At 42.0% G+C, this 23,608-nt stretch overlaps 1 protein-coding gene across 1 annotated transcript; it reads left to right on the top strand.

The window, feature by feature from the left end:
- Positions 1–12,676: 12,676 nt before the first annotated feature.
- LOC125585434 (RHOMBOID-like protein 1) lies at positions 12,677–14,626 on the top strand. Its single transcript, XM_048754483.1, has 6 exons — positions 12,677–13,164; positions 13,294–13,457; positions 13,527–13,690; positions 13,763–14,022; positions 14,105–14,231; positions 14,309–14,626. Exons 1-6 carry the CDS (start codon positions 12,851–12,853, stop codon positions 14,429–14,431), a joined length of 1,152 nt encoding a protein of 383 aa, XP_048610440.1. The 5' UTR covers positions 12,677–12,850; the 3' UTR covers positions 14,432–14,626.
- The last annotated feature ends 8,982 nt before the right edge of the window (positions 14,627–23,608 follow it).

Below are 23,608 nucleotides of genomic sequence, written 5' to 3'. Positions count from 1 at the left end.
TACCAATGCTCTCTCTCTTTGAATCTCGTCATCAACTTTGTTTTTTTCTTTTTCGATTTCACTGAATTTAGTACGTGTGGTCACAGACCGTTATGATAGAACTTTAAAAACAAAAAAATGTTCCTGAAGCTAAGCTTGATAGTTGTGTTTGTGCATTGTCTTGTTTTGTTTTGCAAGTGTGGATGCTACCTTCTCGCCGGATGATATGTTCCACCTTTAACCACTAATCAATAGTATATTGATTGAATACTAACTATGGTGATATTTATCCTTTTCTATAATAAATAATCATATTTGAGTGGGAAGTAAAAAGTTGAAAATTATTAGTTAAACTATCTAATCATATTTTATGTGTCTTACATAGTGCACGAATATGATAATCTCACTACCATCTGACTTTCATAACAATAACAATAACGAACAAGATATAATATTGACTACAGTATTGTTTGGTTTCTCTTTAATATATGAAAGATCACAACTTAGATTCGAATTGATCATATCCTTAAACGTGTTCACATTAGCAATTTCATCATAACAAAAATCGTAAATATGTAAACTGAAGAAAAATTAGTAGATAAAACAATACTCCAAAAAGTTTTAGCTTTGTGGTGATAATGAAAGACTTAAAAACCGACCTCTGACTGAACACCCGGTATATATATATATATATATATATATATTATTTTTTTTAGCATCGAAAATAAATAAGCTAAAACTTAGTTTGCATCCATTTAGCTAGCAACCAGGGCTAACCATCTTGGAACACATCAATTCACATAAGGTATCCGGAGTTCGCGTGATCGGACTCCCTTCGCTAGGCCATCCGCACGAAGGTTTAGAGACCTTGATACGTACGAGATAGAGAAGATGTTGAATTATTTGCAAGAGCTTTGATTTCATCCAGTTCTGTTGCCATAGCCGGCCATTCCTCTTCGTCATTCTTGATAAGCTTCACGAGCTGTTGAAAATCTGTTTCAAAGTGCATTATAGTGAATTCTCTCCCCAGTGCTTCCTGCATTGCCCAGATTAATCCTTCGGCCTCCGCATATAGAGGCGATTCAGTGTTGTTTGTCTTTTTACCTCCATAAAGAATCGTTGCGCCTTCCTCCATCATTACAAATCCAACGCCAACGGCCTCCTGGGTACTTACCCACGAAGCATCAACTTGACATCTCCATCTTGGTATAGCTGGGGCTACTGTTTCTGCATGTCCATCACTCTGTTCAATATCTATCCCGGTTTCCTCCATCACAGGTAACATCTGTGCAAGGGTCCAACTTCCGGCTTCACTCATGGCGAGTTGGAGAGTCTCCATTGGGGTGATATCTCTATTGTTGAACAACTTTTCGTTATTTGCTTTCCATATGTACCAGAGAATCCATGGGAATGCTTTCATTGTCTCTGCACTTACTCCATTCTCCTTTGCCCTCCATAGTAGGTAGTCTATGTTTTCAAAGAGAGCTGGTCGCGGGAATAACCCCGGATTTGCTGGAATTTGTAATAAAGCCCAGCATTGCAGAGCAGACGGGCACTCAAATAGAGTATGATTTATAGTCTCAGATTCCGCACCACATCGAACACAAGTACTATCTATCACACAATGTCGATCCCGTAATCTCTGCGCCATAGCCACAAATCCGGAGATAGCTTGCCAAATAAAGTGCTTTAGTTTCCTCGGGGCTTTGATTTTCCAAGCTGCTTTCTTTAGCTCTGTAGTGCTGGGTTCCGAGATCACCGCCTGGTATGATGCAGTACGTAGGTCATAAGCAACGGAATAACCCGACTTTACCGTGTACAGTCCAGATTTTGTAAAATCCCAGCTGTAACAGTCTCTTCTTCCTGTCCTGCTCAAGCGAAGGGATTCAACATGTGGTATGTCTTCAGCTGCTATAAATTTTCCCAGTAACTCTGAGTTCCATGAGTTCATTTCCGTGTTGATGAGGTGGTGAACTCTCAAGTGGTCATCTCGAAAGATACCGCGACCTGAAGGTGGCCGTGCGGGGTTAGTTAGCAGCCATGGTACTTCCCAGACCTTGGTGTCATAACCATTTCCTATTATTTTCCTTAATCTTTGCTACATCACTTGTTTCCCTGCTAGTATGCTTTTCCATCCGTAGGAGGGGTTTGAAGCTCTATCCACGTTCATTGGGTTCGTATGCCGATAATATCTACCTTTCATAACCCGCGCCAATAGAGAGTTTGGATATTTTAGAAGTCTCAATAGCTGCTTAGCCAAGAGAGCCAGGTTAAAATCATTGAAATCGCGAAACCCCAGTCCTCCCTTATCCATCGGTGCACAAATTTTATCCCAAGCTACCCAATGGAGGCCTCTGTTATCGATCTTGGTACACCACCAGAAACGAGAGACGGCACTAGACAGGTTTCTTGTTATCCCTTTTGGCAGAAGGTAGCAGGACATGACATAGGATGGGACTGCCTGAGCAACCGCCTTTATCTGAACTTCCTTGCCCCCCTTCGATAGTAACTTCGATGACCACGAGTTGGTCCGATCCTGTAATCTCTCCTGGAAAAAACTGAAGACTTGCTTCTTAGATCCACATATTTTCTCTGGTAAACCAAGATACATGCCCATTCCACCTTCTTGATTAATAACAAGCTACCTTTTCAGGTCAGTTTTGAAGGACGCTACGACCTTAGAACCGAACAGAACTGAAGATTTTGACTTATTCAGTTGTTGTCCTGAGGCGTTTCCGTAGACGTCTTTAAGCTCATAAATTCACTACATTCACTTGGATCAGCCATACAAAAGAATAAGCTATCGTCCGCGAAGAGTAAATGTGAGATCGGTGGGCTTTCCCTCGCAATTTTCATGCATGTGATCTTCTTTTCCCTTTCAGCATTTTGGATTTCCGAGATCAAAACTTTCGTGCAGAGTATGAAGAGAAAAGGGGATAGCGGATCACCTTGTCGCAGACCACGCGACAGAATGATATTTCCTTTTGCTTCTCCGTTTATAAGGACTCGATAAGAAACAAACAATATGCATCGCATGATGAGTTGAATCCAGTGTGCGTCGAAGCCCATTTTGTCCATTCGACACGATCCTACGCTTTACTCATGTCTGTCTTAATAGCTACATATTTATCCTGGCAGCCCTGGTTTTTTCTCAGTGCATGAAACATCTCTTGAGCCACTAGGATATTGTCAGTAATGTGTTTACGAGCCACAAAGGCTGACTGTGTTTCCGAGATTAACTGCGGCAACACTTTCTTCAAGCGCGAGGAGAGTACCTTTGATATGATTTTATAGCTCACATTGCAGAGACTGATGGGCCTGAACTCCAACATAGTCTTTGGTCTCTCCGTCTTCGGTATTAAGCAAATGTTGGTCTGGTTTATACGTTCATCAAGCTCCCTGGATCTGAAAAAGGCCTATACGGTTTGAACGATATCCTTCCCAACTACATTCCAGAACCTTTGGTAGAAGAGGCTCATCATTCCATCAGGTCCAGGTGCCTTATCTGGGTTAATGGCAAACACTGCTTCTCTTATCTCATCCTCCGAGGGCCCCCTGGTCAATGAATCGTTCATCTCATGGGTGATCGACGCGGTAATATACCGGAAAGCTTCTTCTCGATCACTCGGAACTGATGCCGTGAATAGGGAGTCGAAATAAGTAGTCGCTAACCCTTCAATACCCTCCTCTGTTTCCACCCAGTTTTCGAAAGAATCCATGAGTTTGGTGATTCGGTTTCGGGCTCGACGCTGCTTCGTCTTTGCATGGAAAAATTTTGTGTTTCGATCACCCTCTCTTAGCCATATAGCTCTACTTTTCTGTTTCCAAAATAATTCTTCTTCTCTGTAGGCTTCGCATAATTTCCACTTTAGCTCGAGCTCTTCTTCGCCGGATATAGTATCGTCGCTTTGGGCTTTCTCCAGCTCCAACTTTAGCTTTTCGATGAGTTTCAAGTTGTTTGAGGGATTCCTTTTTTTCCATCTTGCGATAGCTTTCCGGCATCGGCCTATCTTCTCAAAAATTGGTGTTGTGTCTCTCTGGTTCTCTTGACTCCAGCCGTGTTTTACTGTATCCGAGAAGCCCTCTTTTCCGAACCATCTCCTATCAAACTTGAAACCTCTCCGACCTGTCGATGCTTTCCATTTAATTCGGACAAGCACAGGGCGATGGTCAGATCCCCATCTCAGTAAATACTCCACATCCGTGTGGGAAAAGGCTTGATGCCAGTCTTCATTACCAAGCGATCGATCAAGTCTGCACTGGACTCTCCCCGACCTTCTCCTGCCAGACCACGAGAAGGAGTTTCCAGAGAAGGGAAATTCAGTCATACCGCAAGTCGAGATCATGTTTTTGAACGGGAGAAAAGTTGTGTCTGGTCTTTTGCGGCCGCCTTTCTTCTCCAGGTTGCTAGTTATTTCATTAAAATCCCCAACCATTAGTCAGGCTCCCTGTCGACGTAAGCTCATCCTCATCAGTCTTTTCCATACAGCTTTGCGGTGTTCAACAACCGGATCTCCATACACAAAGGTAGAAACACTTTGTGTCCCTCAATTTTTGCTTCAATATCAATCATTCTGTCGTTTGAGAATTCCACCTTCACATCAGCATCATTCATATAAAACAAAGCAAGTCCACCGCTTCGCCCCACTGGTTCTACGGTGAACAAATTATCATAACCAAATTCAAACTTAAAGTCTTGCAAGTAATTAAAATTATTTTTTGTTTCAGAAAGAAAAGGAAAACTAGGACGAAAACAGCGGAACATCTCTCTAAGATGTTGTTTAGTTAGGTACGCGCCAGCCCCCTGACAGTTTCATGCTATTGCATTCATATCTAAGTACTGGGTGGTTTCTGGGACACCACCGAACCTGAGAGAGCCACTGGTTTCCTGATTTTAATAGCAGAAGGATACACCTCATGACGAGGGACTTTGGTAGTATGACATGAAGATATCGCCATTTCTTTTGTTAGCTTGAGCTGCTTCGCTTTCGGGGATAGTCTTCCACGGTTGGCTAGTTTCTTCGATGCTGCTAAGCCTTTCTTATCAGGACTCCTCGCTCCTCTTTTATTGCCCTGGTTAGTGGGGAAAGGAGTACCGTGTGAATCTCTTGGAGCTTTGTTACCCTTTCCCGCCTCTGTTGCATTCCTCTGTTCAGGTACATCCTTCGCAGGTCTAGGCGCTTTTGGTCGAGTTTGTTTCTCCACTAGTACGTCAGGTAGGAGCTGAGAAAGTGCTTCAGTTTGTTCTTCTTCTATAGTTTCATAGGTTTTCTCAGTTATCAGCTCATTATCCTCATCCAGTAAATCATCATTCTCCAACATCGCTGCATCCATCTCCCCTTCGGCCAAATCATCCAGGGGGTTATCCCATGTCTGATCCTCTGTCTCATCTTCGATAGATACCCTCTCCCTATTCTGGCTTGTTGAGTTATGTCCTTTCTGATTATCTTTTAAGTTCTTCTCCATACTCGCATTACCATTTATTGAGAGTTTGTTGGTTATAGCCCTTTCCACGTTTGCACCGATGTCTTTCTGGTTCTTCACGGCTTCCTGATCACCAAGTTGTTCTTCTGATTGCCTTCAGGGAGCATTTGGATCGTTCTCTTTTACGAGATCTCCCCCTCTTCTTGGTACCTGTTCGACGCTCCTTCTTGAACCGGTAAGATCCCGTTCCTCATGACACGTTGTGGGATCGAGAAGGCTTCACGATTGGTTCGCTCCTCCGCTTCCTTTTGGTCGATCCTTTCCATTCTTTTGATTTCTCTTTGTCCTTCAGTAAGCTCTGGACATGTTCCTTCTTCATGAGAGATCCTCTTATAGGTGTAGCAATATCAGTACAGATCTTCATACTATATCTTAACTTTAACAACATCTCCATTTTGAAAGCTTACTTTGCATTCAAACTTTAGGGGCTCATCTCCATTGACACAGACTCGTACTCGGCCTCCTTCCAAGTCTGTTTTATCAAAGGTCCCTAAAGCTTTCCCAACACTTTCATAAGTCTCCTCCTTTTTATAGTGACTTGGAATACCTGAGACTACTGCCCAAAAGAACATGGAATTCGGGAAGTCTTCTTTGATGGTCGGGATCCATCTCTCCAGTGAGAAGCTCCATTTGTTAAAATGGCATGGTCGACGTTGGAATACTTTAAGTAGGTCCTCTTCCTTGTCGAAATCGAACTGAAACTTATTATTTCCCAAGTTAGTTCCTCGAACCCTAGCCGCCTTTCTTGCCTTTGACCGGAATTATATATATATATAAAAAAATGTTTGTCTCCCTCCTGTTGCGCCACGTAGGCAGACATGTCAGAAAGTCGGGCTCTGTGAGTATGACACGTGTCCCCATCACTAAAACTCCGAGTTTCATTTATTCGGGTGTGTGATGCATGTGGGCTTTAGTCTGTATTCGAGCTTTATGTTTGGCTTAATGAAACAATATCATCCACGTCTCCCAGAATAACCCTCGAACTCGAAACCCTTTCTGGGAAAATGAGAACGAAAGAACCCAACTCTATATTCCACGAGATTTCCCAGTTCCGCGGATTTGTTCGTTAAAGCACTCGCGAAAAGCACCCGAATTTTATCCGATCGCCATAGGAGAGAAGGGTCAAAGCGACTCGCGGGAGGAGGAGGAGACCGGGTAGAAGGAAGATATTGAGTCTGGAAATGGCGGGTCTGGTTCGGTGGAGAGAAGTGAAGGAGGAGTGATGATCCGGGTGAGAACGAGCTGTTGGGTTCGCGAGCAGTTTGGTGAGACGCGAAGATGAGTCGACGACAGACTCTACGAGAGAAAATCGAATTCATCTTTACCCCAAAAGGCGAGACCTTTCGCGTTAGAAAAAAGAAAAGAAAAAAGATGAAGCTTTGATGGAGGCATGCAGTGCACAGAAGTCTCTGATGTTTAAGACCCAAGTGCTGGATAATAATTATTAGGTTTTACAAATACATAGAGGAATCAATGTGCAGGGCAGTTTCTAGCAGCTCCTTTGTTGTTTCCCACGATTTATTATTGAACACATACCCCTTTACTCCCTTTCTCTGAATCTTCTCCTATAAATGGTATGTTCTACACTTCATCAGATCAATCTTCTCACTCAAACGCTTTCGCAAAATCCAGCAACCAACAATGGCTAACTCCATAGTTTGGCATAAGCACAAACATATATAAGTATAGTCTTTATGTATATTAGTCAATAGTTTTTCTGTGATTTGCTTGGTACGTGGTTGAGTCTGAATGTGATCATGTTTAATTAAGTATTATGAGTGCATCCATGTTTAGTTCTTATGTATATTAGTCTATAGTGATTCACTTGGTATGTGGTTGAGTCTAAACATGATCATGTTTGATATAATATGATGATTTACTTGGCACGAGGTTGAACCTAATGTGAATGTGTTTGATTCAGTATGATAAGTGCATCAAGGACTGTGATAAGGCTGTTGAAAGAAATAAAATGGTAAAATGGTAAAATGAATGTTTCGGACCCCGGCCGCGACCACCCGTTTCCCGCGACCACAGCCTGCGAAATCAGGAACCTCGATCGCGACCCACACATCCCGCCGCAACACACTCGCGAAATGGCCTGGTCGGATTAGCGTGACACGGACGCGGCCTGCCTTAGCTCGCGGAAGCCTCCCGCGATTAACCACATAACTTCGCGGACTCGACTTCCCGCGATGTCTCCCTACGAAATCAACTGGACAGATTCGTCGCATCATGGCCGCGGCTGGCTTCATCCCGCAAAGGTCGCACGCGGCGACACCACCAAGTCGTCATCGTAGCTTCATCTCCTCCGTCGTGACCGAGAGCTTCAATCGTCGTCCTCAAATTGACGCGCCTCCACGATTCACGCCGTCGTCGTCAACATTCCACGGCTGTGCTCAGAATCGCCGTCGTGGTCTCAGCTCGAGCCGTGACAGCACGTCCTGAAGCTCCAGAATCGTCGCAGCCATTGCTGAGTTCGTGACCACCACAACACGACAGCACCTGCCCCAAATCAAGCTTCTCTGGCGCGTTCTTGCTTCATGAGAGGCATCTCCGTCTTGTTCCGTGTGGGAGGCTTGCCGCGTCGTCAAGCTCCGGATCGGCGAAGAGAAAGCTCGTGAGCTCCAATGGCTGGTTTTCACATTTTTGCAAAACAGGTCCTCGAGTCTTGATTATTCACGAATTTGCCCCAACTATTGAAATGTACAGATTGGTCCTCTCGATTCAGCCCCAAACATTTTGAACTTGCAATCTAACCCAGCGAGTATTCCAAAACTGCAACCTTGGTCCCTGAACTTTAGATAACTTCATATTCGACCCCAGACTTCCATAGTGTGCAATTTAGCCCTTGAATTTCGTCTTAAACTTCCAAATATGCATTCCAACCCCTATGATATGCAATTATTGATGCAAATACAACATAAAGACCTAAATGCAACTTAGAATGACCATAGTAAGCTAAAATATGAATCTAAAACTCATCAAAATCAAGAGATATCACTTTGCTGATGGGAGTCATGTTATGGCGACTAAGAGTGGTAGCCTAAAGCTGTCCGTAAAGTTGACATAGTTGAATGTTCTTTATGTCTCGAACCTGAATTGTACATTATTTTCTGTTACGAAGTTGCTCAGACAGACATGATGTCTTGCGATGTTTACTGATACACTTTGTGTTTTTCGTGACCGTTTTACGAGGACTTTGATTGGAGCCAGTGAAGTCAAGAACGGTGTTTATGTTTATCGGGATGTATCGGTTGCCAGAGGTCACAGAGCTAAAGCTTCTGAAGATCAGATTTTGTGGCATCGACGGCTGGGACATCTTTCATATGGTGTTTTGAGTTTTTTACCTTTTATTTATGGTGTTAAAGACGTCCCAACCAAGTTTGGTGGATGCGATGTTTGTTTTCAGTCTAAACAGACAAGAGAGGTGTTTTCTGAAAGTTCTAATAAAGTTTTAGTTTCGTTTGATTTAATTCACATCGATCTTTGGGGTCCATATCGTGTGTCTTCGTCGTGTGGTGCTGTATATTTTTGTACAATAGTACATGACTTCTCCATGTCAGTATGGATACATCTACTTCTAGAGAAAAACGAAGTAAAAACAGTGGTGCCTAACTTTATCTCTTTAATCAATCGACAATTTGGAAAGATGGTTAAGACAGTTAGGAGCGATAATGGAATAGATTTTATGTGTTTAACAAGTTATTTTGCTAAGAAAGGAATCTTACACTATATTTCTTACGTCAACACACCACAACAAAATGGTAGAGTGGAAAGGAAACATCGTCACATTTCAAATGTAGCGAGATCTTTGTTGTTTCAGGCTAACCTTCCTGTGAAGTTCTGGGGAGAAAGTGTTTTAGCAGCTGCACATCTGATAAATAGGACTCCAATGAAGGTTCTTCAAGGAAAAACACTTTATGAATGCTTGTATGGGAAGCGATCTTCTTATGAGAATATCAAGACGTTTGGTTGCTTGTGTTTTGCACATAAGTCAAGGCGAGATAAAGATAAGTTCGGGACACGTAGCATGAGATGTATTTTGTGGGATACCCTTTTGGGAAGAAAGGTTGGAAGCTGTATGATCTTGAAGAGAACGAGTTTCTGGTCTCTCGCGATGTAGTGTTTGTGAGACGATATTTCCGTATGCTGAGAAGGTAGATGTTCCTTCACCAGCGCCTGTTCCAATGGTGATCTAGGATTACAATGGATTCCCCCAGCCTGAGATACTTGCAGACAGGGGGAGTGATGTGCAACTCATGGACCAGACTGCTGAAACAACTCATGTTGATGCACCTGCAGAAGAACTTTTGCCTACGCATGTTGCTGCACCCGAACAAGGCTCGACGGAAGAGTCATTGGGGGCAAGGACATAGAAAATCTATACCACCGGTAAAACTCCAAGATTGTGTTATCTACAATGCTCAGAGTACTCTTGATAAACATAACACTGTCTCGACATCTTGTCTACAAACAAAGTCTTCTCCAACGAGTCCATGTAAAACCTTGTACCCATAACTGATTATGTGAGTGATGCTCAGTTTTCGGATCACCATCATGCGTTTCTTGCGGCTGTGAGTGCCGGTTTGGTGCCAAGAAAGTATAAAGAAGGATTTAAAGATGGAAGATGAAGAAAGGCAACGAAGGTTGAAGTAGATGCACTTGAGCTGAGTAGGACATGGGATTTGGTTGATCTGCCCGAAGGAAAGAAGGCGATTGGTAGCAAATGGATCTTTACCATCAAAAACAACGCAGATGAGACCATCGAGAGATACAAAGATAGACTTGTTTGTTGTGGGAATCATCAAACTGAGGGAGAAGATTATGAAGAAACATTTGCGCCGGTGGCTAAAATGGACACAGTGAGAACACTTTTGGAGGTTAATGTAGCAAAGAATTGGGAGGTTCACCAGATGGATGTGCATAATGCATTCCTACATGGAGATTTAGAAGAAGAAGTATACATGAGGTTGCCACCAAGCTTTCACTCCGATGATCCAAATAAAGTGTGTAAGCTACGAAAATTATTGTATGGCTTGAAGCAGGCACCTCGATGCTGGTTTGAGAAGTTGACAAAAGCTCTTGAGAGTTTTGGATTTGTGCAGTCATACAAGGACTACTCGTTGTTTACTTACATCAAGGGAGGTAAAAGTGTACGTGTTCTAATATATGTACACGATTTGATAGTTTTCGGAGATGATATGGACATGATGGTGAAGTTTAAGAAATACTTGAGTGATTGCTTTCATATGAAGGATCTTGGTAAAGCGAAGTACTTTCTTGGCATAGAAATAGTGAGAGGTCCTTTAGAAATGTTTCTTACGCAGAGAAAGTATGCTTTGGACATCGTCAATGAGATGGGAATACTTGGATGTAAACCAGTAGCAACGCCAATGGAGGTTAATCATAAGTTGTTGAAAGATAAGGGTCCTTTGCTAGCAGATCCGGTTCGGTTTTGAAGATTAGTTGGAAAACTTGTGTATCTAACTATAACACGTCCTGACTTGTGTTATTCCGTTCACGTACTATCTCAGGTTATGCATGAGCCTCGTGATGCACATTGGGATGCAGCAATGAGGGTTCTCAAATATCTGAAGGGAAGTCCAGGTCAAGGAATTATGTTGCGATCTGATAGTGACCTGCAGATACGTGCTTTTGTGATTCTAACTAGAATTCATGTCGGCGTACAAGGCATTCTCTCTCAGCGTATATGGTACTACTAGAAAATTCACTAGTTGCTTGGAAGACAACGAAGCAGGATATAGTGTCGCATTCATCGGCTGAAGCAGAATATCGAGCGATGTCTGATGCCTTAAAGGAGCTGAAGTGGCTGAAGAGATTGCTGGCAGATTTAGGAGTCAAACATGAAATACCGATGAAGTTATTTTGTCATAGCAAATCACCAATTTACATCACAACAAATCCAGTATTCCATGAGCGTACGAAGCATATTGTATCTGATTGTCATGCTGTTCGAGATGCAGTAAAGACCAAGCTTATTTCGACGGTTCATGTACGGACAAATGAACAGCTAGCAGATATCATGACGAAAGCACTAGGAAGCTCAACATTTCGATACTTGTTGTCCAAGTTTGGAGTGTGTAATTTGCACGCTCCAACTTGAGGGGGAATGTTAAGGTTCTAGATGGTTATAGAACTAAGATAACGATGTTGCATAGATAAGTATAAGTAGTTGTTGGAGATAAATCTAAATATACGATGCAACATCTGATTTGTATATATCTTTATGAGTTGTATATATATACGATGTAACATCACATAATGAATAATAACTATTCTTTCTCATATCTCTTGATTTACAGCTACGTTGATGGTGTCTAGATAGAGGAAGATATATACACCGAACAAGGATGGTATTGTCAAAAGTAGGTTCGACTGAAGTGATGATGAGAGCAATGAATCTTTGATGTAGTCTATCACTTTTGCATGCCGAGTGAAGCTCTGATATGGGCAATGAAATGCATGACGGCTTTCCAATTTTTTGATGTAGTGTCTACGACGGATTGTTTTTACTTGGTGAAGATGGTGTCGTCACCTGAAGAATGTCCAGCTTTTTTTACACATATGAAAAAATTTCGATGCAGTGAGACTTTATTTCCTAACTTTCGGATCATACATATTCCTAAAACACAAAACACTATAATTGATAAATTTGCACGTAGTGCGAAGAGTTTTCTTTCGGCTATATTTTATGTTGATTTCACTTCTTCGGCAGACTTAGTTTCTTAGTTTAGTAGATGTTGTCAATTTTTTTAAAAAATAATTATAAAGCAATAAAATCTAAAGATAAAACCAGAGAATTTATAGCTTAAATTTTAAAATAAAAATATCCAAACTTACAAAATCGGAAGGAAATATGGAAGGCAAAGTATTAGTGATAAGAAATCTCCACCGATTCGAGATCTTATGTATAATAATAAATATATGGAATTACAATTATTATAACATGATTGACGATTTTAGAAGCTAATCAGATTTAATCATTTGGATTCGAAGGCAAGGAACACATTTATCTGGATTTACAAGAAACGGAAAGGAATAATTATATATTTTTAAACTCTTGCTAATAGAATACAAACTACTCAGACTTGATCATGTGATTAATCAGGCAACTGTTTGCGCAATTAATATTCGAATCTTCTCACTCGCTATTAATAGTATATATTATAAAATGAAATATTACTGGACTATTCATATTAATTAGCTTCTTCACGAGGAATGCCCCAAAAAAAGGAGGAAAGAAAGACGATTGATTCATCTGATTCCCTTCGCTTCTCTGCTGAGACAATGTCGTGAAAAAGCTCGATCCTTTCTTTTAGGGTTCACACCAAGACGAAGACGAAGAAGAGATCTCGTCCTCTCGAAAATGTCTCGCGATCGACGGGAAGGTCTGGAGATCAAGGTGGTGGATCCGCCGACAAGCAACGTCTCCGCTGCGCAAACTTCTGCGGGGGCTCGCGGGGGGAGGCAGCGCGCTTCTTTCGCGGAGTTTCGGCCTTTCAAGCTTTGGTTCCCGTGGCTGGTTCCGGCTATCGTGGTGTCCAACATTGTGCTTTTTGCTGTCTCGATGTTCATCAACGATTGCCCTAAGAACTCGCAAAAGTGCTCGGCTAGGTTTCTCGGGAGGTTCGCGTTTCAGCCGATGAAGGAGAATCCTCTCCTGGGTCCCTCTTCTACGACGTGGGTAACCCTAAAGCTTTCAACTTTTTGACCTTTGACGTTTAGAGGATCTGAAAATGGTAGACTTGTCTTGTGGAAGTGGAGACTGTGTACTTAGTGGTTTTGATGTTATGTGTTGTTTCGTTCCAGATTGGAGAAGATGGGGGCTTTAGAGGTAACAATGGTGGTGGATAAGCACCAAGTGTGGCGCTTGTTCACTTGTATATGGCTACACGCTGGTGTTTTCCATGTCCTTGCCAACATGTTGAGCCTTATCTTCATCGGTATTCGGCTCGAGCAAGAGTTTGGATTCGGTATGGATCTTATATTGTCTTTAACCATTTATTATGGATGCAGTTAGTTGATCATCCTCTTTTTGACAGTACGCATTGGATTGCTTTATATGATTTCTGGATTTGGTGGGAGTTTGTTATCATCTCTCTTTAACCGGGAGGGTATATCCGTTGGTGCCTCTGGTGCATTATTCGGTTTGCTTGGCGCTATGCTTTCAGAGCTTCTCACTAACTGGACTATATACGCAAATAAGGTGAAAACGATGATCAAAACACTTCCCATGAATGATGTTGTGTGTCTAAAAGATTCATATCTCCATTTGCAGTTTGCAGCTCTTTTGACACTCATCTTCATCATAGCCATTAATCTAGCAGTAGGTATTCTTCCGCATGTCGACAACTTTGCCCATCTCGGAGGATTCACTTCCGGGTTTCTTCTAGGCTTTGTTTTCTTGATCCGTCCTCAGTATGGATACTTCAACCAGAGGAACAACCCTCGTGGCTACGCTGCACCTTCTGCTAAATCCAAACACAAGCCGTACCAATACGTTCTCTGGATCACTTCTTTATTGCTTTTGATTGCAGGGTATATGCTTCTTCTTCTTTTTAGCTACCAATAATCGATTTAAATACAGAGTTTAATTTGAGTTTGTGAAATGTTTTGTTAGATATACCGTTGGGCTCATTGTGCTTCTCCGAGGGACGGATTTGAACAAGCATTGTTCTTGGTGCCATTATCTCAGTTGTATGCCTACCTCGCTATGGAACTGTAAATCTCAAAATATGTACTGTAAGGTAAAAAGCTCTTCAGATTTTTTATTTTTCTTTTGAAATTTTATTAGAAACAAAAAGCTAAGAATGATTTGGTGCAGTCGAGCCAGATTGGGAAGCAGATGAACTTGACGTGTATAGCTAACGGGAGAACAGAGATGTACACGCTTGGTAACGAGAACCAGTCTCAGATTCAGCAGATGTGTTCCCAGTTATGCAGCTGATACCACCACCACTAAAACATCTAATTGCTTTTTAGACAGTAGGGAATATCTTGGAAAGGGACAAAGATGGTTCATTTAATTTGATTGTTCTTCGTTGATCACTTTCTTGTTCTATTGCATATGTCAGACTATTCGTATTTATAAGAATCAGTAACAATGAAGCTGAGGGTAAAAGACAACTTTTGTTGTGGTGCATACCAATGCTCTCTCTCTTTGAATCTCGTCATCAACTTTGTTTTTTTCTTTTTCGATTTCACTGAATTTAGTACGTGTGGTCACAGACCGTTATGATAGAACTTTAAAAACAAAAAAATGTTCCTGAAGCTAAGCTTGATAGTTGTGTTTGTGCATTGTCTTGTTTTGTTTTGCAAGTGTGGATGCTACCTTCTCGCCGGATGATATGTTCCACCTTTAACCACTAATCAATAGTATATTGATTGAATACTAACTATGGTGATATTTATCCTTTTCTATAATAAATAATCATATTTGAGTGGGAAGTAAAAAGTTGAAAATTATTAGTTAAACTATCTAATCATATTTTATGTGTCTTACATAGTGCACGAATATGATAATCTCACTACCATCTGACTTTCATAACAATAACAATAACGAACAAGATATAATATTGACTACAGTATTGTTTGGTTTCTCTTTAATATATGAAAGATCACAACTTAGATTCGAATTGATCATATCCTTAAACGTGTTCAGATTAGCAATTTCATCATAACAAAAATCGTAAATATGTAAACTGAAGAAAAATTAGTAGATAAAACAATACTCCAAAAAGTTTTAGCTTTGTGGTGATAATGAAAGACTTAAAAACCGACCTCTGACTGAACACCCGGTATATATATATATATATATTTTTTTTTTTTGTTTTAGCATCGAAAATAAATAAGCTAAAACTTAGTTTGCATCCATTTAGCTAGCAACCAGGGCTAACCATCTTGGAGCACATCAATTCACATAAGGTATCCGGAGTTCGCGTGATCGGACTCCCTTCGCTAGGCCATCCGCACAAAGGTTTAGAGACCTTGATACGTACGAGATAGAGAAGATGTTGAAATTACTTGCAAGACCTTTGATTTCATCCAGTTCTGTTGCCATAGCCGGCCATTCCTCTTCGTCGTTCTTGATAAGCTTCACGAGCTGTTGACAATCTGTTTCAAAGTGCATTATAGTGAATTCTCTCCCCAGTGCTTCCTGCATTGCCCAGATTAATCCTTCGGCCTCCGCATGTAGAGGCGATTCAGTGTTGTTTGTCTTTTTACCTCCATAAAGAATCGTTGCGCCTTCCTCCATCATTACAATCCAACGCCAACGGCCTCCTGGGTACTTACCCACGAAGCATCAACTTGACATCTCCATCTTGGTATAGCTGGGGCTACTGTTTCTGCATGTCCATCACTCTGTTCAGTATCTATCCCGGTTTCCTCCATCACAGGTAACATCTGTGCAAGGGTCCAACTTCCGGCTTCACTCATGGCGAGTTGGAGAGTCTCCATTGGCGTGATATCTCTATTGTTGAACAACTTTTCGTTATTTGCTTTCCATATGTACCAGAGAATCCATAGGAATGCTTTCATTGTCTCTGCACTTGCTCCATTCTCCTTTGCCCTCCATAGTAGATAGTCTATGTTTTCAAAGAGAGCTGGTCGCGGGAATAACCCCGGATTTGCTGGAATTTGTGATAAAGCCCAGCATTGCAGAGCAGACGGGCACTCAAATAGAGTATGATTTATAGTCTCAGATTCCGCACCACATCGAACACAAGTACTATCTATCACACAATGTCGATCCCGTAATCTCTGCGCCATAGCCACAAATCCGGAGATAGCTTGCCAAATAAAGTGCTTTAGTTTCCTCGGGGCTTTGATTTTCCAAGCTGCTTTCTTTAGCTCTGTAGTGCTGGGTTCCGAGATCACCGCCTGGTATGATGCAGTACGTAGGTCATAAGCAACGGAATAACCCGACTTTACCGTGTACAGTCCAGATTTTGTAAAATCCCAGCTGTAACAGTCTCTTCTTCCTGTCCTGCTCAAGCGAAGGGATTCAACATGTGGTATGTCTTCAGCTGCTATAAATTTTCCCAGTAACTCTGAGTTCCATGAGTTCATTTCCATGTTGATGAGGTGGTGAACTCTCAAGTGGTCATCTCGAAAGATACCGCGACCTGAAGGTGGCCGTGCGGGGTTAGTTAGCAGCCATGGTACTTCCCAGACCTTGGTGTCATAACCATTTCCTATTCTTTTCCTTAATCCTTGCTACATCACTTGTTTCCCTGCTAGTATGCTTTTCCATCCGTAGGAGGGGTTTGAAGCTCTATCCACGTTCATTGGGTTCGTATGCCGATAATATCTACCTTTCATAACCCGCGCCAATAGAGAGTTTGGATATTTTAGAAGTCTCAATAGCTGCTTAGCCAAGAGAGCCAGGTTAAAATCATTGAAATCGCGAAACCCCAGTCCTCCCTTATCCATCGGTGCACAAATTTTATCCCAAGCTACCCAATGGAGGCCTCTGTTATCGATCTTGGTACACCACCAGAAACGAGAGACGGCACTAGACAGGTTTCTTGTTATCCCTTTTGGCAGAAGGTAGCAGGACATGACATAGGATGGGACTGCCTGAGAAACCGCCTTTATCTGAACTTCCTTGCCCCCCTTCGATAGTAACTTCGATGACCACGAGTTGGTCCGATCCTGTAATCTCTCCTGGAAAAAACTGAAGACTTGCTTCTTAGATCCACATATTTTCTCTGGTAAACCAAGATACATGCCCATTCCACCTTCTTGATTAATAACAAGCGACCTTTTCAGGTCAGTTTTGAAGGACGCTATGACCTTAGAACCGAACAGAACTGAAGATTTTGACTTATTCAGTTGTTGTCCTGAGGCGTTTCCGTAGACGTCTTTAAGCTCATAAATTCACTACATTCACTTGGATCAGCCATACAAAAGAATAAGCTATCGTCAGCGAAGAGTAAATGTGAGATCGGTGGGCTTTCCCTCGCAATTTTCATGCCTGTGATCTTCTTTTCCCTTTCAGCATTTTGGATTTCCGAGATCAAAACTTTCGTGCAGAGTATGAAGAGAAAAGGGGATAGCGGATCACCTTGTCGCAGACCACGCGACAGAATGATATTTCCTTTTGCTTCTCCGTTTATAAGGACTCGATAAGAAACAAACAATATGCATCGCATGATGAGTTGAATCCAGTGCGCGTCGAAGCCCATTTTGTCCATTCGACACGATCCTACGCTTTACTCATGTCTGTCTTAATAGCTACATATTTATCCTGGCAGCTCTGGTTTGTTCTCAGTGCATGAAACATCTCTTGAGCCACTAGGATATTGTCAGTAATGTGTTTACGAGCCACAAAGGCTGACTGTGTTTCCGAGATTAACTGCGGCAACACTTTCTTCAAGCGCGAGGAGAGTACCTTTGATATGATTTTATAGCTCACATTGCAGAGACTGATGGGCCTGAACTCCAACATAGTCTTTGGTCTCTCCGTCTTCGGTATTAAGCAAATGTTGGTCTGGATTATACGTTCATCAAGCTCCCTGGATCTGAAAAAGGCCTATACGGTTTGAACGATATCCTTCCCAACTACATTCCAGAACCTTTGGTAGAAGAGGCTCATCATTCCATCAGGTCCAGGTGCCTTATCTTGGTTAATGGCAAACACTGCTTCTCTTATCTCATCCTCCGAGGGCCCCCTGGTCAATGAATCGTTCATCTCATGGGTGATCGACGCGGTAATATACCGGAAAGCTTCTTCTCGATCACTCGGAACTGATGCCGTGAATAGGGAGTCGAAATAAGTAGTCGCTAACCCTTCAATACCCTCCTCTGTTTCCACCCAGTTTCCGAAAGAATCCATGAGTTTGGTGATTCGGTTTCGGGCTCGACGCTGCTTCGTCTTTGCATGGAAAAATTTTGTGTTTCGATCACCCTCTCTTAGCCATATAGCTCTACTTTTCTATTTCCAAAATAATTCTTCTTCTCTGTAGGCTTCGCATAATTTCCACTTTAGCTCGAGCTCTTCTTCGCCGGATATAGTATCGTCGCTTTGGGCTTTCTCCAGCTCCAACTTTAGCTTTTCGATGAGTTTCAAGTTGTTTGAGGGATTCCTTTTTTTCCATCTTGCGATAGCTTTCCGGCATCGGCCTATCTTCTCAAAAATTGGTGTTGTGTCTCTCTGGTTCTCTTGACTCCAGCCGTGTTTTACTGTATCCGAGAAGCCCTCTTTTCCAAACCATCTCCTATCAAACTTGAAACCTCTCCGACCTGTCGATGCTTTCCATTTAATTCGGACAAGCACAGGGCGATGGTCAGATCCCCATCTCAGTAAATACTCCACATCCGTGTTGGAAAAGGCTTGATGCCAGTCTTCATTACCAAGCGATCGATCAAGTCTGCACTGGACTCTCCCCGACCTTCTCCTGCCAGACCACGAGAAGGAGTTTCCAGAGAAGGGAAATTCAGTCATACCGCAAGTCGAGATCATGTTTTTGAACGGGAGAAAGGTTGTGTCTGGTCTTTTGCGGCCGCCTTTCTTCTCGAGGTTGCTAGTTATTTCATTAAAATCCCCAACCATTAGTCAGGCTCCCTGTCGACGTAAGCTCATCCTCATCAGTCTTTTCCATACAGCTTTGCGGTGTTCAACAACCGGATCTCCATACACAAAGGTAGAAACACTTTGTGTCCCTCAATTTTTGCTTCAATATCAATCATTCTGTCGTTTGAGAATTCCACCTTCACATCAGCATCATTCATATAAAACAAAGCAAGTCCACCGCTTCGCCCCACTGGTTCTACGGTGAACAAATTATCATAACCAAATTCAAACTTAAAGTCATGCAAGTAATTAAAATTATTTTTTGTTTCTGAAAGAAAAGGAAAACTAGGACGAAAACAGCGGAACATCTCTCTAAGATGTTGTTTAGTTAGGTACGCGCCAGCCCCCTGACAGTTTCATGCTATTGCATTCATATCTAAGTACTGGGTGGTTTCTGGGACACCACCGAACCTGAGAGAGCCACTGGTTTCCTGATTTTAATAGCAGAAGGATACACCTCATGACGAGGGACTTTGGTAGTATGACGTGAAGATATCGCCATTTCTTTTGTTAGCTTGAGCTGCTTCGCTTTCGGGGATAGTCTTCCACGGTTGGCTAGTTTCTTCGATGCTGCTAAGCCTTTCTTATCAGGACTCCTCGCTCCTCTTTTATTGCCCTGGTTAGTGGGGAAAGGAGTACCGTGTGAATCTCTTGGAGCTTTGTTACCCTTTCCCGCCTCTGTTGCATTCCTCTGTTCAGGTACATCCTTCGCAGGTCTAGGCGCTTTTGGTCGAGTTTGTTTCTCCACTAGTACGTCAGGTAGGAGCTGAGAAAGTGCTTCAGTTTGTTCTTCTTCTATAGTTTCATAGGTTTTCTCAGTTATCAGCTCATTATCCTCATCCAGTAAATTATCATTCTCCAACATCGCTGCATCCATCTCCCCTTCGGCCAAATCATCCAGGGGGTTATCCCATGTCTGATCCTCTGTCTCATCTTCGATAGATACCCTCTCCCTATTCTGGCTTGTTGAGTTATGTCCTTTCTGATTATCTTTTAAGTTCTTCTCCATACTCGCATTACCATTTATTGAGAGTTTGTTGGTTATAGCCCTTTCCACGTTTGCACCGATGTCTTTCTGGTTCTTCACGGCTTCCTGATCACCAAGTTGTTCTTCTGATTGCCTTCAGGGAGCATTTGGATCGTTCTCTTTTACGAGATCTCCCCCTCTTCTTGGTACCTGTTCGACGCTCCTTCTTGAACCGGTAAGATCCCGTTCCTCATGATTTTGCAGGTGTGAGATACTCTTCCTGTTCCTGCCATCCCTAGCATTTGAAACAGGTCTCCACTCAGTACGGGTTTGAGGTGGGGATCTTGACTTTCGGCTCCAATAGTCTCCTCTGTAGCTCGGGCGTCTCATGTTTTCCGAGACTGTTCTTTGAGAGTCCGGTGAGGCCCGGTTTCGGGAAAACTCTTTCCTGGGTAAATCTTCATATCGCTCTTTGTTCCTGGGAGTCTCCTTCTTTTTCCATTCAGAGGAGGAAGCTGTATCCCTCATTTTGTCTCTTGATCCTACTCTTGAGGGTTGCTGATAAGGGTGATATCTCTCTCTCTAGCCATAGGGGCCGATGTATTGTCTGTTTCCAGTCTATTCCAAACAAATTTTGATTGAGAGACACGTTTCTCGGTCAGCTTATTCCTGAGGTCCCGATTTTTTCCAAAATGGTTCCTTTCCCAAATTATAGTGGAGGTGATATCCTCATACCGGGATTTCCTTCCTTTTAAGGGTTCTGGAGAGAACCTTCGTTGTAGATCTATCTTGACACGTTGTGGGATCGAGAAGGCTTCACGATTGGTTCGCTCCTCCGCTTCCTTTTGGTCGATCGTTTCCATTCTTTTTATTTCTCTTTGTCCTTCAGTAAGCTCTGGACATGTTCCTTCTTCATGAGAGATCCTCTTATAGGTGTAGCAATATCAGTACAGATCTTCATACTATATCTTAACTTTAACAACAGCTCCATTTTGAAAGCTTACTTTGCATTCAAACTTTAGGGGCTCATCTCCATTGACACAGACTCGTACTCGGCCTCCTTCCAAGTCTGTTTTATCAAAGGTCCCTAAAGCTTTCCCAACACTTTCATAAGTCTCCTCCTTTTTATAGTGACTTGGAATACCTGAGACTACTGCCCAAAAGAACATGGAATTCGGGAAGTCTTCTTTGATGGTCGGGATCCATCTCTCCAGCGAGAAGCACCATTTGTTAAAATGGCATGGTCGACGTTGGAATACTTTAAGTAGGTCCTCTTCCTTGTCGAAATCGAACTGAAACTTGTTATTTCCCAAGTTAGTTCCTCGAACCCTAGCCGCCTTTCTTGCCTTTGACCGGAATTATATATATATATAAGAAAATGTTTGTCTCCCTCCTGTTGCGCCACGTAGGCTGACATGTCAGAAAGTCGGGCTCTGTGAGTATGACACGTGTCCCCATCACTAAAACTCCGAGTTTCATTTATTCGGGTGTGTGATGCATGTGGGCTTTAGTCTGTATTCGAGCTTTATGTTTGGCTTAATGAAACAATATCATCCACGTCTCCCAGAATAACCCTCGAACTCGAAACCCTTTCTGGGAAAATGAGAACGAAAGAACCCAACTCTATATTCCACGAGATTTCCCAGTTCCGCAGATTTGTTCGTTAAAGCACTCGCGAAAAGCACCCGAATTTTATCCGATCGCCATAGGAGAGAAGGGTCAAAGCGACTCGCGGGAGGAGGAGGAGACCGGGTAGAAGGAAGATATTGAGTCTGGAAATGGCGGGTCTGGTTCGGTGGAGAGAAGTGAAGGAGGAGTGATGATCCGGGTGAGAATGAGCTGTTGGGTTCGCGAGCAGTTTGGTGAGACGCGAAGATGAGTCGACGACAGACTCTACGAGAGAAAATCGAATTCATCTTTACCCCAAAAGGCGAGACCTTTCGCGTTAGAAAAAAAAAAAAAAAGATGAAGCTTTGATGGAGGCATGCAGTGCACAGAAGTCTCTGATGTTTAAGACCCAAGTGCTGGATAATAATTATTAGGTTTTACAAATACATAGAGGAATCAATGTGCAGGGCAGTTTCTAGCAGCTCCTTTGTTGTTTCCCACGATTTATTATTGAACACATACCCCTTTACTCCCTTTCTCTGAATCTTCTCCTATAAATGGTATGTTCTACACTTCATCAGATCAATCTTCTCACTCAAACGCTTTCGCAAAATCCAGCAACCAACAATGGCTAACTCCATAGTTTGGCATAAGCACAAACATATAGAAGTATAGTCTTTATGTATATTAGTCAACAATTTTTCTGTGATTTGCTTGGTACGTGGTTGAGTCTGAATGTGATCATGTTTAATTAAGTATTATGAGTGCATCCATGTTTAGTTCTTATGTATATTAGTCTATAGTGATTCACTTGGTATGTGGTTGAGTCTAAACATGATCATGTTTGATATAATATGATGATTTACTTGGCACGAGGTTGAACCTAATGTGAATGTGTTTGATTCAGTATGATAAGTGCATCAAGGACTGTGATAAGGCTGTTGAAAGGGATAGAAAGCATATGTCTGGAAAGGAACAGCTCTGCGGAAGATGGAAAAAGTCTCGACAAGTAACCGCCAAGAACGGCTGGTTTTGTTGGCTATGCTACTGCTCCGTACACCCTCTCCTCTGATGCGCCTGTGCTTTCTTCAGAGCTGCGACCAAAGCATTGGCGAGCGAGGGTTGAGTCTGAAACTGAGGGTTTGGATTGGTGGAAGCCTATTGAGGAATACGTTGAAACATGGCTCGAGAGCACGGAAATGGAGAGAATGGTGCGCTATTTGGCGACCAAAAGAAGTAAGAGTGGCCTGAGAATGGCCTCTCCTTTTTGCTAAGGTTAGAGATTGCTTCTAAACTAAAGCAGCCTTGGTGTTAGCGTCTGTTGCATGGTATAAACCCATGTACGCATCACTTTATACCGTTAAATCTCTTTCAAGTTTTATCTCTGTACCCACAAACAAAGAAAGGTTGAGACTTTGAAGTTTCTTTAAGCTTAAAGGAAGAAATAGTGGTGTAGGAAGCAAACTTAAGTATTATGAAGATATGGTTTAGTATGAGAGAAGTATCGTATAGATGACGGAGAGCAAGTTATGGCTTTATATTGTTGGTTGGTTTCATACTTTTGATGTTGTTTTGTCTTTAGATTTTTAGTAATTAAATATCATAAAGAACTCAGATAAATACACAGAATGTGAATACTTTTGTAATACTAAACATTTGCTCAATCGTTCAAATTGTTTTATTTGGAGGATGCAGTAAAGAACTTCACTTGAAGCAGATATTAGTTATTCTGAACTTCACTTGAAAAATTTATGAAAAATTTATAAGAAAACGAGAATACAATAACATTGTTGTCTTTTCAAGTTTTATCAGATTAACCATAATTAAAGAAAAGATTAAACTTTTTTCTTATTTTAATCATTGAAGTTAAGCTAAGAAAAACTACTAAGATACTGAGAAAAGACAACAAATAATTTACACATTATCAAAACAAATGAAAAAAATAAAATATAAAACAATAAACATAAAAACAA

The sequence above is a fragment of the Brassica napus genome, chromosome C4 (genome assembly GCF_020379485.1).
Source record: "Brassica napus cultivar Da-Ae chromosome C4, Da-Ae, whole genome shotgun sequence".
NCBI classification, from domain to species: Eukaryota; Viridiplantae; Streptophyta; class Magnoliopsida; order Brassicales; family Brassicaceae; genus Brassica; species Brassica napus.
The sequence above is the reverse complement of the archived record's forward strand: the minus strand, read 5'-3'. Positions and strand labels throughout refer to the sequence as shown.

Bases quoted from the DNA above. Each gene is read 5' to 3' on its own strand.
- LOC125585434 (XM_048754483.1), top strand. From the start codon at position 12,851: ATGTCTCGCGATCGACGGGAAGGTCTGGAGATCAAGGTGGTGGATCCG. The intron at 13,458-13,526 runs GTATGGATCTTA...TCTTTTTGACAG, and splicing joins CGAGCAAGAGTTTGGATTCG to TACGCATTGGATTGCTTTAT. The intron at 14,232-14,308 runs GTAAAAAGCTCT...GATTTGGTGCAG, and splicing joins CTCAAAATATGTACTGTAAG to TCGAGCCAGATTGGGAAGCA.